We start from the raw sequence: 16,921 nt of genomic DNA on the forward strand, positions 1-16,921 counted from the left end.
TCTGTAAATCTGATTAGCCTTTCGTGTATTTTCCTATTATGGACAAAACGGAAAACAGTTGATAGCTGCGATTTTGACATGACATCCGATGTTTCATCCAGAATAATGCCCACAAATATAGCAGCAGCAATTTCTTTTTTTACAGCATCTTTAATCACATCAGTTATAGTTCTAATAATATCATTTTGTACTGTGGAAGAAGTTCCTTGAAATACATTTGCATCCTTTAAATGACTGTCTAAAAGAAGATCATACTCACGGAGCACATTTAAAAATTCTATATAATTTCCTTGATTAGCTGAATCTTCAGACTCATCATGACCTCTCAAAGGAAACCCTTGCTTAGCCAAATAGCATACACCATCAACTAATCTTTTTAAAATGTCTATTTTTCTTTACCTGTTCACATTGTGATGGATAACTTCAATTTTTCTTTGTTTGTCAATGAGAGTGTCAATTCTTCATTTTCCAAACATCTTGAGATTTAAAAATGATTGGACATATGATTGGGATCACTCATTTTTTTGCACTGCTGCTGTTAAATGGTTAAGGTCAGAATATCTATGCTTATTCCAAATGCCTTTCTCTCTCTCTGGAGAATAATAAACAAGGCCAACAAAAAAGTCTTGAACGTACTTCAAATCCAGTTAACCATTGTACTGTACTGTATTGCAAAATAGAGAAGTGTCTCATATACTCAGTTTCTGCATCTTTGTGCATGCTCCGTAAATCTGGAAGAGAAGGCTGAGGCTTACCTCCTTTGAGTACAGTCATACAATCCACAAAAGTTCTGGCAGAAAATGGGACATTCGGTAGCTCATCACTGTTTCCCATTGTAAATATATGGGCAAAAAAGTTATAAATATATGGAAAATGATATATTAAAAACTTGTCTATATCATATATGAAAACTTGCCTACCATGTCACGTTCACACTTCACGCATGCAAAACAGATGAAACTCAGAAAACAAAAACTCATGACAATGTTCAATTGGATTGGTTAACACAATAACCAATCACAGCCTCTAGGTGCTATTGTCTCAGAGCTCACCCAGCCTCACCTTCTCAGCGGTTTAAAACTAGAACACTAAGAATTTGATCCGCTGCACCTTCTTTACATCTTTTCAAAGGGCTGAAAGGTGTATGTATTTTGAAAGCACACCCATTGTCTCAGCTCACCCAGCCTCACCTTCTCAGTGGTTTAAAACTACTAGAATGCTAAGAATTTGACCCACTGCACCTCTTTAATCTTTTCAAAGGACTCAAAGGTGTATGTATTTTGAAAGCACACACCTGGGCTATTAACATGAATGTGATGCAATATTTACACGCCGAAAAGGTCCTCTTCATGAAGCATTAATATATTGTGTTTAATTTTAGGAATCATGTGAAGCCAGGTAACAATTAGGGGAGTCTTTAACAGGAATAAATGCAAAAACATAATATCGGTAATACTGATATTTCATGGATGACACTGCACACTTAGCACACCCGGAATATTTGCCCCTGCTGAAAAGTATACATCAATGCTGCATCATATTATCATGCTTGTCAGAAATATGGCAATAATAAAATTTTGGTTCATTATGCACATAACTATGTGCACACATATGTTTTATTTCTTTTCATATGTTCTACATTTCTTTTAAATATGAAACTATCCTTTATCAGAGCTACCTTCATCTCCAATGGACACAACACCAACATCATCAACAAAATAATAATTAGTGCCTTCATATATATATATATATATATATATCCTCCTCTAGAAGAAGTTTCTAGAATTTCCAATACAAATGTAAAAGGAGTGTTGAAAAGAACTGTGAAGCTTCTTCAAATTGACTTTCACATTTCTTTCTATCCAGTTCAGAAATTAAATTCTTTCCTCGACTCTTTTTCTGAAAGATAAATATCCCTCCACTTTCTCATCTTGAAGTTTAAAGAATGCCATGTGCGCATAGTCTTTGTTATTATGAGCTGATAGTTCATTCAGTTCAAATCTGTTCTAGAAGAACACCAAGATTATATTCTACCTCAGGAGTCTGATAAATCTGGTTTGGCTAGCCATGCTTTATCCACTAGGCACAGAATTCACTGGATTTTGTGATTACCAGATGTTTTACCTTGTAGTGTGTGTGTGATGATCCTTTTTGAGATGCAGATTATTTGGGTATTTGCATGTCAAAACAAGAGATTTTTTTTAGAAGTGAAGGATTTTTGAGAGTATACTGTTTCAAACTAATATGCTACACAAAAGTTATTTTTTACTTTAACCTCCCTACCGGCTGAGATGGATGAAACAGTGAGACCAAATTGCACTTCTTATCAATGTTATTCAATAGGTGTTACCGAATTCTATCCAGATTTTGCTGGACATCTATAGACGTCATGGCCGGTTGGGGGGGGGGGGGGGGGGGAACACTATATAGAGAAAGCTGTAAAGCTGATATCCATGAACCAAATTCTAACAAGAACAAACATCTTAAACTTTCCCAATTTTGAGAGGTCATCATAAGTAATACTCCTCATTCCTGTCACTAATAAATTATTATTTTTAAAAAAATTTCTTTGAATTCTAATAGTTACAAGTGGAATTTTCCTCCTGCCGTTAATAGCATATTTTCACATATGCTGAGATTTCAAGTGTTATTCTAATTTATCTCTTTTCATATAGATGTATGCAATGACAATGGCTATAAAACAGTAAAAAATTCTGTTTGTAAACAAATATCTTCCTGACCTCTAAGTGCTATTATTTCATTATTAATCATGTCTTCCACTTACATATCTATTTTTCAAACTGTTAACATTAATGAAACCATTGTTAAAATGATTGTTCATATCATGCTGAGATGTCACACGTGCTTCACTGTTGATCTGTGTTGCATGCATCGTAACATAGTTCCTTGTGTTTTTTTATGTAGACCGACCAAAGTTGTTTTAGGATAAAGTCCTTGATTTCTATTGTGCTGTGTTGAACATTGTGTCATTATAGAATGTTTTTTTAAACTTATGAATATAGCTGTTAAATTCAATATACAAAATTCATTTAAGTTTTGTGATTACCTGATGTTTTACCTTGTAATATGTGATGATCCTTTCTGAGATGCAGTCAGGATGTTTGATGTCAAAACAAATTTTTTAGGCATGAAAGATTTTGAGAGTATATCGTTTCAAACAAACCATCTATTTTATCTGTGGTGTTCCATGTTTCTAACTTATACTTAGGTTAAGCAGGTAGATCAGTTGAAGAACACTAATCAGTTGGGTCACCTGTCAAGTCAACCTTATTTTCTTGAAGTGTGGCCTGTTTCCACAAAAAGGGCTCTAGCAGAACCAGTGAGTATTCCTCCTACAAGGGATACCTTCCCAGTTGGAGGAAATGCTAACCAGACACTATGTGGTAGATGTTCTTCATCGCATGGTGAAATACCACTTCCAAGCTTACTGGAGATCTAACATGGTAAATGCCATGTTTGGAATCAAAGCAGTCGAAGAAAAAAATTCAGTTTACTGCATGCAGCTCACATAAAGAACTCCAACTTCATACTCTGCCTATACCAAAACACACAACATATGCAAAATTAATTAAAAACAGATCCAAATCTGATTTCATAAAGGCTAACAGCAGAAAACTTGCCTATTGTCCAAAAGAAAGCTGTGTCTTCTGGTTCCTTCCTAAGGCCATGGATGCAACTTCTACTCTCCTGCACTTCAACCTCTCTTCTCATCGCAATGGCACTACTGTTACTTCACCCAAAAATAAAGCTGACCTCTTGGCATCACTCTTTTCCTCCAACTCCTGCATAAATGAATCACCTCCTACCATACCAGAATCCAAACAACATATGCATCCTGTAGTTTTTCAACAAAAAGACATCTGAAAACTATTAAATAACTTGGACATCAAAAAGTCTTCTAGTCCTGATGGCATCTCTCCAATTTTCTTAAACACTACGCTCCAGAGCTAACACCCATCCTGCACTGACTACCATTTATTATACATATCTGGTACTTATTCCAATGAATAAAGGCAATCTCATATCCATTCTATGCCAAAAAGAAAAGGACATAGAAGTCTACCATCAAATTACCTACCAACAGCTATCACCTCTGTCCTCTCAGAATAATGAAGAAAGTTATCAATATCAGTATGGATTCTGCCAATTCAAGATCAACAGCTGACTTACTACCTTATGTCCACCACTGAACACATGCCATGGAAAGGTTTGGAGAAACTTGTGCTATCGTCCTTGCATTTCCAAAGCTTTCAACCATATGTGCCATCGACACGTACTACATAAAAACTGCCATTCTTTGGTCTCCCTGCCACCTAACACAATTACATTATTTATAATTGGGCAGCCACCTTCTCTCTAGTTATTCTCTGAGAATCATGGTATATGGCTCTCTCTCTTTGAGCTTTACTGCCAATGCTGGAGTGTCTCAAGACTTTGTCCTATCACCCACTCTCTTTCTCCTGTACATAAATGACCTGCTCACAATCACCACTAATCCTATCCACAGCTTTGCAGATAATATTACTCTCCACTAATCCTTCTCATCTGACAAACATTCCAGTACTCTGGCATCCTAAGCTTCAAGATCATCTACAACTAGTGCCTTATATCTACATACTATCTTTCAATGGAGCGGAACAATCTTGTCTTGATCAATGCCACCAAAACAGTCTTGGCTTTTCTCTGACAAAAGAGTTCTCAGCTCACCTATCCATACCTTACCCTCAGTAAGGTAAGGGTAACAAATCACCAGACACAATCCGATCTCTCTGCATGGACTAACATTTACCTACAGCCTCTTCTGGCATAAACACATCAATAGACTCCTCAGCATCCCAGAATTAGGCATTCTCTTTCATTCTAGAAGCTATTTTACACCCAATAAACTGTAAATTATATACAAATCTGCCAAGGTCTAGAATACTGCTCCCATGTTTGGGGTAGTGTAACTAAAACTTCCCATAAAATACTTGACACTGTCCAGAGGTGAGCAATTAAGCTCATAGATGATTCTTCTCTTGCAGATTCAATTGTCTGTCTATTCTATAGATATTTTCTTGGTCACTGCTACAGTCAATTGACAACCATCATTCGTCCACTTTCTGTCACCAGTCAATACAAAAGCAGCAGCTGCTCAACATCTCTTTCCTCTACAACTGCAAACACACGAAATCTGCTTGCTTTTCATCTGTTATTCCATCCACCCTCTGTCCTCTGAAACAGTCTTCCTCATGAAGTATTCCCGAACTACAACCTATAGTTCTTTAAAAAAAAAAAAAAAAAAAAATTCTCAGTCCTCATTTGCATCCCACACAAGGAACTGATGTACTTATAGGTCTTTCATGTAAGGGTCACTATCAAAAAAAAAAAAAAAAAACATATACATACACCTGAATATATATATATAACAGTCATTTTTAACTTATTAAACCTCATAAATCTGAAATGGCTCAAAAATGGGACCCTTAGGAACAACACCAAATTACTACATAGTGATATTTATAAATATCAACATTTATTCAAAGAAAGTTTTGAAGCACTATCCCATCAACCAAAATCATAACAATTATCTTTCAATTCCCAGAACATGAAAATTGTTATCCTGACCTCATCATCAAATTTTTGACATATACCTCAAGGTGGGGGATTACAGGATATTATGATAGTACTACATGAAAAAGTTACATCATATCCTCTAAATTAATTGATATTTCAATAATATTAGTTACTATATCAATCCACCTAGATCTTCCTCTAGTTCTTTTTCCTGCCATCTTGGCAAAAGAACACCTATTCTGCTAACCTTTCCTCTCCCATTCTGTTTAAGGGACCATACCCTGCAATTAGCTCTGCTAAACACATTCTTGAATGCTAGCAATGTCAAGCTCTTACCTAATGTCTTCATTTTTAATATGATTCTGCCATTGATACCATCTGTTCATTCCCCTAATCTTTCTCAGAACTCTCATGTCCGTAGTCTCCAGTCTTTGATCAAGTATTTTTTTTTTCTTTTTTCCAACCCAGATCTCAGATCCATAAGTTAAAATTCGTTTGAACACTTATGTATATAACTTGTTTAATGTTTTCATAATTTTGCTCTTATTCTATATCACTTATTTGGTTGACTTCCTACCATCCCAGCATTGCTAATTCTGCTGTCTATATTTAATTTGCCATCTTCACTAAAAATTGTGCATAAATAGTTCAAATGTTTTACTTGTTCTATAGGTTCTCCATTCAGAATACAGTTGATGTTTTCAATGTTTCTGCCTATTTTCACTGCCTTTGTCTTTTTTTTTTGTTGCTGAAATTCATGCCAAATTTACCACATCAGTTATTCAATTTAGACCTGTACTGGATTTATTTAGAAGTATAACATCATCTAAAGAGCCGAGATTGATATCAGGTTTGATATAAGGTGATCAATACAGATGATGAATTAACAGTGGAATGTACACTTGTCTCACACCTGATTTAATGTCAATCCGTCTTCTTACACCTCCTTCAATTCTAACTGCTAGCTTACAACTCAAATATAGACTAAGTTTGCTTGATATAATGGCCCATTTATACCATATAACTGTAGCATTTAGAACAGCTTTTCTCTTGGCAGATTTACAATACAGATCCTTGCTATATTCCCATGACTTCTTCACTATTTGTCTTATAATGAAAATTTGATCCCGAAAACCTCTATTTGGCCTGAATCCAACTTGTACTTCAAGCTTCCCTTCCACAATTTTTCCTAGCTGTTTCTCAAATATACTTGCATGAATCTTACCAGGAGCATTAAGTACAGAAATTCCTCTGTAATTTTCACATTCAGTTTTATTTCCCTGTTTATATATGGATACTATGAGAGCTCTACTCCAATCATTTGGAATTTGACCCTCTGATCAGACCTTCTAAATTATGCAGTGTGGTCACCGTAAAACTTTTATCCCTCCATATTTGAGCATTTCTGGTTGAATATTATCTACTCTAGCTGACTTTCCACATTTCAGATTTTCAATAGTTTTTTTTTCTACTTTAAGTATTGATATGTTATTCTTGATTGCATTCCTGTTGAATTATTTCTACCCATCATGCTGTAAGTGTTAGTTTCATTTAACAATCTTTCAAAGTAATTACTCCATACATCAAGAATATCTTTATCCTCTGTTTTCAATGTCCCCTTTATCATCTCTAATTCCTTTTATAGTAATCTTTCCTCCATTTCTGAACTTTTGCAATAGCCTCCAGAATATTTCCCCACCTTCCTGATATTTCTTTTCTATGTTCTTACCAAAGTTTTTCCATGACTTTTGTTTAACTAGTTATAAAGTGCTTCACTTTCTTAGTTTTCTCTATTCTCTAAGATCACAAACTGACTTACCTACCAGGAACTTTTGATATGTTTTCTTCTTTTCTTTGGCTGCCTTTTTAACTTAGTAAATCCACTATGGAGTTCTGATTTTTCTATCCTTGCAGACAACAGAACCATATGCCTATCTGGCTAAATCAATCATTGTTTTCTTCAGAGTTTTCCACAATCTCCTAGGTTTGATTTGGTTCTATTTTCAATCTCTTTCATTTTTTCTTGAATAATATTTGTATTTGAGGCTACAGCTTAACTTTGATTTGCTTTAAATAAAACTTTCTTACGCTCTTCTTTTCAATATGAAATTCAATTTTATCCTGCTCAACACTTAATGATGATCACTTCCAATTTCAAATCCTCTGTATAATACTTGTGTCCTGAACCAGGAAACATTGCTATCAACAATAATACAGTCAGTGAGATTTTTCTTATTTCTTGCATCTTCTCTCTATGTGCACATTTTTATTTTGAAACATGGCGTTAGTGAACAGAAATCTGGCAGGTATGTACCATTATTATTAGCTTTGCCCTTTTCTTCAAATTTTCCCAGTACATTTCTGTCTGGTAAACATTTCCTACTCTGCTGTTTAGATCTCCAACAAGGACACCAATGTTTCCTTTTTCATTGTGTCAGTTGCCTTCTCTAATGCCTGAAAAAATTCCTCCACTTCTTCCTTAGTAGAACCTTCTGTGGGATTATAGGCACAAGCCAGTCTCATTGTCCAGTTCACCATTTTGATATTTGCCCACATCGCTACTTGATACTGCCTCCAAGAAGATTATTCTCATATTCAGTGTTCAATATCATAGCTATTCCTTTTCCCTGATCGTTATTGCCTGAATATAACATCTTGTATTTGTTGCTTAGAAAGATCTCACCTGTTTTTATCTTCTTTGTTTCAGTAACACCTATTATGTCGATCTGGTACTTATCCAATTCTTCTAGTCCCATTTTTTTTTTTACCACTGATGCTTTTTATGTTGATAGTGACAATCTTGAACCCTGCATATTGAGTTGGGATTTGTTCCAGCAGCTGACTGTGTTGTTCATCCTGGTTGCCTCACAAAAACAACTGGGGGTTTCCTTTAACCTGGCACTGTCCCAACCTGTATGAAATTCCGTCATGCCATACATCACATTTTGCAGTATGGTTTAAGCTAACAAGAATACAATTTGGTTTGTTAAATCCCAAATTGCCAGCCCATCCTCATTCACTCAATATTCAGGTAGATATCTAACAGGGTGCACCATGAGAAGGTGAAGATTATACATTAGGTCAGAAGCCCTGACTGGTTCTCTACATTCATTAAAAGGCTACATAGAAGTCTTCTCCCAGTTATCTAGCTTTGACTCTTAAGCACCCCATAATTTTATACTGTACAATTTTATTTATACACTTATATTATATCCCAAATGATGTCTCTGTAATTATTTTATTGTACTGTTTTCCTTCATTAAACCTGAAGATGAGCAAACATGTAATTTTTAAATGATGCAATTAATTTACTTTTATGTAATTACTGCCTGTAATCCTTAAATTCAGATTAAACAATATATTAATTATACATTTTTTTACACTATAGTCAACACTTAGTCACTCAAAAAATGATTACATTCAGTATCATGCTACAAAAATGATGATGCTTTCAGAATTGAACAGCAATATCAGTTGCAGTAAAGAAATATTAACTTGGTGTGTTGTTTGTGACAATGTATACTTACAAGAGTTGCAACTGATGTTGGTTCGCAAGATTGTTTAGCTGAAGCAAACTTCTGCGAGTTGAAAGACTGCAGTTCAGAAAAATAAAAATATTAGAATAAACAAAAAAAAAAAATAATGGATTGCAATAATTATTTCTGTTAACATAATTATGCTGTATAAAATTAAAACTTTAACAAAGATCAACAGTGATTCTTCTGATATAAAAAATAAAAATTATTGAAATGAATAATATTTAAATGACGATAAATTAAAGATAAATTAAGGTTTGCAACCAAATTTATGTGCTTTCTACCGTTACCAGATTGTGACAGTTAAAAACATAATAAAAAAACTCAGAAACAAAAATTTGCTTAAGAAAGAATCTCTAAATGAAAGAAGTGTAAAGAAACTAAAATTACAGAAATCTGAACAGTTAGTTTCTCCCATGTTATAAACAAACAAGTTAATAAAAAATATGAAACTACCTAGACTTTGTGATTGCTCTCTTCACTTCCTGGTGGAGCTGCTTCACTTTTTTATCTGCTTCACTGTAAGCAAGAGAAGTTCTCTGATGTTCTTTTTCACTTAAAAGACGCTCGTTTTCTGCATCATTTACCTTTTTGAATAAATAAATTTAAAAAAAAAAAAAAATATATATATATATATATATATAGATATATATATATATATATGAAATCTCAAAAATAACATACTCCAAATATACGAAAATTCTGTCATGTGACACGTCACACTTATAAAAATCAAAAACATAATAAAAATGTTATGGGCTTTCAACGATTATACAATTTATGAGATTACAATATACTGAAAAGATTCTTTGAATTGTATGGTTGAATTGTACTTAAATTTATTGAAAAATAATTTTCAATAAATTTAAGTACTGCATTCAAAACCATCTCTCTCTCTCTCAAATACCAATCACCAAACCATTTATAAACCAATGTTTCAATCTGCTTTCCATATCTGATCTTCTAAGAATAAAGTTCATCCATTATCAGTGCCAGGAGTCTACAGAATAAATTGCCAATGCAAATTCTCTTTTATTAATCAGTGTGAATAAAGTAGTTTGGAAAATGTGCTCAATGCCCTGTACGCATTATTATTATTACACCCTCCATCGAGTCGGTCAACTCCTCCTGGGAGGTTCATTCAACTGACAATATATCATGCTGAATCTTAAAATCTTTAACACTCCCTGCATTAACATATTCTGGTAATGCATTCCATTCACTAACAATTTTCCACATAAAAAAATCTACTCCTCACATTCCTCTTCACACTTTTACATAACTTCCAGGGATGGCCTCTGGTTCTTGTCTTCGACTCTTTTTATAATCCTCTCTGGATTAATCTTGATAAAATTTCCCCATTAACTTAAACATCTCTATCATATCATCTCTTTTCCTCCTATTCACTAAACTCTGCAATCCACATTTCTTCAATCTCCCTCCATAGCAAACATTCCATAGTTCTGATATTGTTTCAGTCACTCTTCTCTGGACCCTCTCCGTTGTGACCAAATCTTAGTACAACAGTCCAAGTGTGGTCTGACCAGTGCTTTATACAGTGGCACAACCACCTCCTTAACCCTGCATGTTAAAGTATTTATCATAGCATCACTACGATGTGTAGTCTTTTGCAACACTTGCGATATGCCCTCAAAACTTCAGTCAACTGTCAGTCATCACTCCCAAATCTTGAATCTCATCCCCTTCCTGCAGTACAGAACCTTATATTTCTGCACTCCAAAATGCAACACCTTGCACTTACTAATAATAAAACTGCAACCACACATCCAAGTCTATTCAAATCTTCCTGAAGGGAGAACAACTGTTCAATCTTGCCTAATCAACTTTATTACTGCTTACCACGTATATCCACTTAGTCTCAACTATCCCACTTCCATCTCATTCTATTCCATTTCTATGCTGATCATTCCCATACACATTCACTACTACTCTCAACATTCACTCTCCCTATGCCATGTCTCCCTGTCCACCTGAGTTTCTCCCCTGCCATTTCCCTGTTCCTCTTGCATTCCAATCTCTCTTCATTTCTCACACTACTACTGTTTCCACTGCCAAGCACTTCAATACCACTCTCCTGATCTTTCACTTCAACTCTTAATTCATATCTCTTGCCTTCATCACACACTGCACTTCTATCTAGCAACAGTTTCTCTAGTCACTCAACTCCAAAGTCATTCAAATGAATCTGTAACATCTGTATAATTCCATTCTTCCCTCAAATACCACATTCACAAACTGCACTCTCTTCACACAGTTCTGCCAGTATACCATTCATGATTCTGGCTCCCTGTCTCAACACATCATTGTTATATCTCAGTAACACACTAACAACTTTTCCTACTATACTTCATCTCACCTAAATAACCTCCTGATATCAGCCCTTACATTCTCCTTATGCCCACACTTGTCCCCACAACCACCACTAATTCTTTTGCTTCTTTCCTCCTCATGTCCAAAGCATCAATTATCTTGCTCATTCTTCCTCCTGGATAACTGACCTTATGGACTCTCTCTTTAACCAATCCACTAAGAATGCAATCTCCATACACTGCTATTCTCAAATCACTCATCACCTCTTTTACCTATTTTTCTTTCATTCTATTCTTTTGCACTTTCATTCAGTTTCACTAAAGGTCATATCGCTCTGCATATTCTTCATTTCATTTTAAATAACGTTTTCTTCAAATCTTGTATTCCAGCAATTTCACTATCTGTTGATCCTGTAGTCTTGCTACCTCTCATTCTGCTGTGTCTTACTTCCATTTCCCCATTCATACTTCCTTTTGCTCCCTTATCACTTACTTTCATTTCTTCATTTTGGCATTCTTGCACTCCCTCAGTCTCACTAGCTTTTATTCCATATCCGTTTCTTTCATTTATCATCATCAAATTCCTGACACATACCCTCAAGGGGGGGTGTAAAAGATATGATAGTACTAAATGAAAAATTTACATCATTCTTTCATCACAACTTCCTATCTACAATTTTCCTCCAAATCAGTCTGTTACTTGTCAAAACTCCAATATCATCATTATCAGATCCTATATTTCTATTGTCTAAGGTACATTGTACCGTATCAATCCACCTATATCTTGGTCATCCTCTGGGTCAATTTCCTGCCAAACTGGCAGAGAACACCTGTTTTGCTTCTTTCCTCACCCATTCTGTTTAAGTGACCATACCACCTGAGATTAGCTCTGCTAACACATTCCTGGATGCCGACAATGTCAAGTTCTTTCCTAATATCCTCGTTTTTAATATGATATTGCCATTGATGCCATCTGTTCACGCCTATAATCTTTCTCAGGACTCTCATATCTGCGGTCTCTAGTTCTTTGGTCAAGTGTTTTACTTCTGACCCAGCTCTCAGATCCATAAGTTAAAACTGGTTTGAACACTATCTTGTATACAGCTAATTTAGTGTTCCAACGAATTTCTCTCTTATTCCATATGAATTTATTCAACTGACTTCCTACCATACCAGCTTTGTTGATTATGTTGTCTATTTCCATATTTCATTTACCATCTTCAGTAAAAATCGTGCCTAAGTAGCTGAAATGTTTTACTTGTTCCACAGGTTCCCCATTCACAACACAGATGACATTTTCAACAATTCTACCTATTTTCATTGTCTTTGCCTTTTTAATGCTGACCTTCATACCATATCTATTACAACAGTTATTCAATTTAGTCAGGGAATCTTGCAAACTTGTAGCAGATTTATTTAGAAGTATAACATCATCCGCATAAAGCAAAGAGCTGACATTAACATCTCCAATTCTGATATCATGTTTAATACCATTTTCCTTCATAATGTGATCCATTTAGATAATGAATAACAGAGGGGATAATGTACATCCTTGTCTCATACCAGATTTAACATTAAACCATCTTCCTGTACTGTCTTCAATTCTAACTGCCGACTTACAACTCAAATACAGACTAAGTATTGCTTGATATAATGCCCCATTGACACCATATAATTGTAGCGTATTGAATAGCTCCTCTCTTGGCACCTTGTCATATGCCTTTTCCAGATCGACAAAACTTAAATACAGATCTTTGTTATATTCCCATGCTTTCTCAACTATCTGTCGTAAAGTGAAGATCTGATCCTGACAACCTCTATTTGGCCTGAATTCAGCTTGTTCTTCACCAAGCTTTTCTTCCACAATTCTTCTCAACCGTTTTTTCAAGTATACTTGCATAGATCTTGCCAGGAACACTCAGTACGGAAATGCCTCTGTAATTCTCACATTCAGTTTTATTTCCCTTTTTATATATGGGTACAATTAGAGCTCTAATCCAATCATCGGGAATTCGTCCCTCTGTCCAAGCTTTCTGAACTATGCAGCGCAGCCACTGTAAGACTTTTATACCACCATACTTCAGCATTTCTGGTCGAATATCATCTACTCTTGCTGCCTTTCCACATTTCAAGCCTTTGATGGCTTTTTCTACTTCTAGTATGGATATGTATTCCTGACTGTATGCCTGTTGAGTGTTTTTTTACCACTGTGCTATCACTGCTTGTTTCATTTAGCAATTTTTCGAAGTAATTACTCCATACTTCAAGGATATCTTTTTCTCCTGTTTTCATGTCACCTTTATCAACTCTGACTCCTTTTACGGTACTCTTTCCTCCATTTCTAAGCTTCTTCAACAACCTCCAGAATATCTTACCACCTTCTGATATTTATTTTCCATGTTCTTGCCAAAGTCCTCCCATGACTTTTGTTTAGCTAATTTTACACAGTGTTTCGCTTTCTTACATTTGTCTCTGTATTGTCTAAGAGCAAAAGCTGACTTATTTGCCAGGAACTTTTGATATGCTTTCTTCTTTTCCTTCACTGACTCTTTAACTTCCTGTGTCCACCATGGAGTTCTGATTTTTCTATCCTTGCAGACAACCTCACCACATGCCTCTCTGGCTGAATCAATCAGGGTTTCCTTCAAGGCTTGCCACTGAGTCTCCAAGGTTTGGTTCCTGTTCTCAAACTCTTTCATTTTTTTTCCAATAATCTTTGTGTATTTTAGTCTACAATTCACATTTGAGAGCTGCTCAACTTTTATTCGCTTTAAAACTTTCTTACATGTTATTCTTTTCAATATTAAATTCAATTTTATCCTGCTCAAGACTAAATAGTGATCACTTCCAATTTCAAATCCTCTGTACACTCTGGTGTCCTGCACCATGGAGAAAACATCACTATCAACAAAAACATAGTCAATGACACTTTTCTTATTCCTTGCCTCTTCTCTCTCTGTAAATTTGTGCAAATTTTTATGTTGGAACATGGTGTTAGTAATAACCAGTCCATGTCCTGAACAGAAATCCAACAGGTATTTGCCATTATTATTGGCTTTGCTCTTTTCTCCAAATTTTCCCAAAATATTTTTGTATTGACAATCATTTCCTACTCTGCTATTTAGATCCCTAACAAGGACCAACTTTTCCTTTTTCATTGTGTCAGTTGCTTTTACTAAAGCATCAAAAAATTCCTCCACTTCTATCTTAGTAGAACCTTCTGTGGGACCATAGGCACAAATAAGTCTCATTGTCCAATTCTCCATTCTGATATTTGCCCTCATCACTCTCTGCTTGAGACTGCCTGCCATTCAAGAAGATTAGCCTCGTATTTTGTGTTGAATACTATGGCTACTCCTTCCTTTCCTTGATTGTCATTTCCTGAATATAACATTTTGTATTTATTGTTCAGAAAGATATCACCAGTTTTTCTCTTTTTTGTTTCAGTCACCCCTATTATGTCAATCTGGTATTTATCTAATTCCTCAGCTAGCAAAGAAATGGAGCATTTCTTTGCCATTCAGGCTTCTTATGTTGATAATACCAATCTTGAACTCTGGTGATGTTGAGTTGCGGTAAGTTTTAGGATTTGTTCCAGTAGCTGACTTTTCGCTGTTCGCCTTGGTTCCCTGGCGAAAACAACGGGTGCCTTGTTTAACCAGGTGACGCCCCAGCCGGCATGCAATTTTGTCATGTTTTACCATCATTTTCTATATTGGTTTAAACCAATAAGAATACAATTTGGTCGGCTAAATCCCAAATTGCCAGTCCATCCTCGTTCGTTCAGTATCCAGGTAGATACCCAACAGGGTGCACCACGAAAAGGTGAGGATTGGACATTAGGTCAGAAGCCCTGGTCGGTTCTCGGCATTCCTTTAAAGGCTATGTGGAGGTCTCCTCTTGGTTATACAGCTTTGACCCTTAAGCACCCCCTCTTTCATTTATGCTAACTTTCATTCTTCAGTCTGTTTCACATTCGTTAACTCACAATCTCACAAATGATCACACTTTCTACAAATCCATACGTTCTCTTGCTTCTGCTCACATCTTTCACATTTCATCAGGCATATATGTTGCACTCACAACATCAAACCATTTTTTGAAAAATCTACATCGTTAACAGCACTTGATTTTCACACTGCTTGGTTAGTCATGCCACTTGCAGTTCACCTAGCTGACCTCAGGCATTTTTCCATTCAAGGCAAGATTCAAAAATTTAATTTTAAAAAATTTAACAAGTCCAAAAGGCCAATAATCATGCAAACACACATAGTTATCAAAAATAAACAACAGTATACTAAAATGCAAGAAATAGCACCAATTATTACACAAAATAGAATTTATCTTTTCCAGAGCTCTTTACCAACATTAAGCATGTCACAGCCCTCTAGAAGCTGATGTGTTAACCAAAGCTTAGTTAAGTATAACATTATTGTGTGCATGTGTACACATTACATATGTTAAAGCTAACTTTAAACATTAAAAATAAATTACATAAATGTGGGTGTGGTATTTTCAGAGTATTTTTAATGGGAATCCTGACATGGAACTAATAACTTATTTTAACGTTATTAACAACACTAAACAAACTAATTTATAAAAAATTATGTTTATTAACTGGCTTATATTTCAGTGGATTTCAAACCAGCATCTTCAGAGCATGAAATAGCATATTATTATTTACATGCAACAACAAATAAGTGAAACAATTCAAATTGTAATGGGCAAAAAAACTAAAGTCCTAATTTGGCCCTCTAATATTGTAAAAAAATAAAAGAAGTATTACAGCTATGTAGGAGTTGATCTTAAGATAACAGTCTCCAAAGTTTTTGGCAAATTAATGCAACCATACTTGTTCAGGTCGGAAAAAATTTTTCATAACCATGGTTGACTCTAAAAATAATCTTTCTGACCCAAATTGACTTCTAAATAGCACATTGGTTCCCTTCTATCTAATCATGTGTGAAGGGGGTAACCAAAGCATGGTGTGCCAAGTCCTGACTCAGGGCTGGCTCTACTGACGGTGCAAGATGTGCATTTGCACGGGGCGGCAAGTTTTTTGGGGAGGCTTGAGGCAGCAAAATTCACATAAACTATACGAAAAATAAGGTAGGGGCAGCCCTGTCCTAACTTGCTAATAATGGCAGCAAATGTATTTATGTTCTCCAAGGCTAACAGATCTTCCTATCTGCCAATAGTAGACCAAGTCACAGTCACAAGGAACTTCATACACCCCAGGATATGTTAGGGGATAGGAGAGCAAATCAGAGTTGCTAATTTAACACGTGATTTGAATGTGATGTGTAGACCATATATTATTAGTACTTTGGCTATCTTTTCTAATGAACCTCTGATGTAGGAAACAGGAATTAGTGATGTTTTGTTCTTGTGTGTTGGAGGAAGGAGAAGTAATGGAGCTATGCAGTATTTTATCTATTTTGTAGGAATTGTAGCTATTGGCCAAGAAAGTATGGCACA

The 16,921-nt window shown here is 35.4% G+C and overlaps 1 protein-coding gene across 2 annotated transcripts in view; it reads right to left on the reverse strand.

The window, feature by feature from the left end:
* LOC150093673 (uncharacterized) overlaps window positions 1-16,921 on the reverse strand; it is a 118,772-nt gene that overhangs the window by 54,710 nt on the left and 47,141 nt on the right. Inside the window, exons 5-6 of one of the 2 annotated variants that reach the window (XM_090412870.1) lie at window positions 9,570-9,700; window positions 9,105-9,170 (exon numbers count right to left, since the gene is read on the reverse strand). In XM_090412870.1, the coding sequence (XP_090268996.1) occupies window positions 9,105-9,170; window positions 9,570-9,700 (197 nt within the window). The remainder of the gene's footprint in view (window positions 1-9,104; window positions 9,171-9,569; window positions 9,701-16,921) is intronic. The other variant, XM_090412871.1, reaches the window with a different exon arrangement.

Source organism: Typopeltis vanoorti, chromosome 23 (assembly GCF_054136105.1).
Source record: "Typopeltis vanoorti isolate ZY-2024b chromosome 23, IOZ_Tvanoo_1.0, whole genome shotgun sequence".
Lineage (NCBI taxonomy): Eukaryota > Metazoa > Arthropoda > Arachnida > Uropygi > Thelyphonidae > Typopeltis > Typopeltis vanoorti.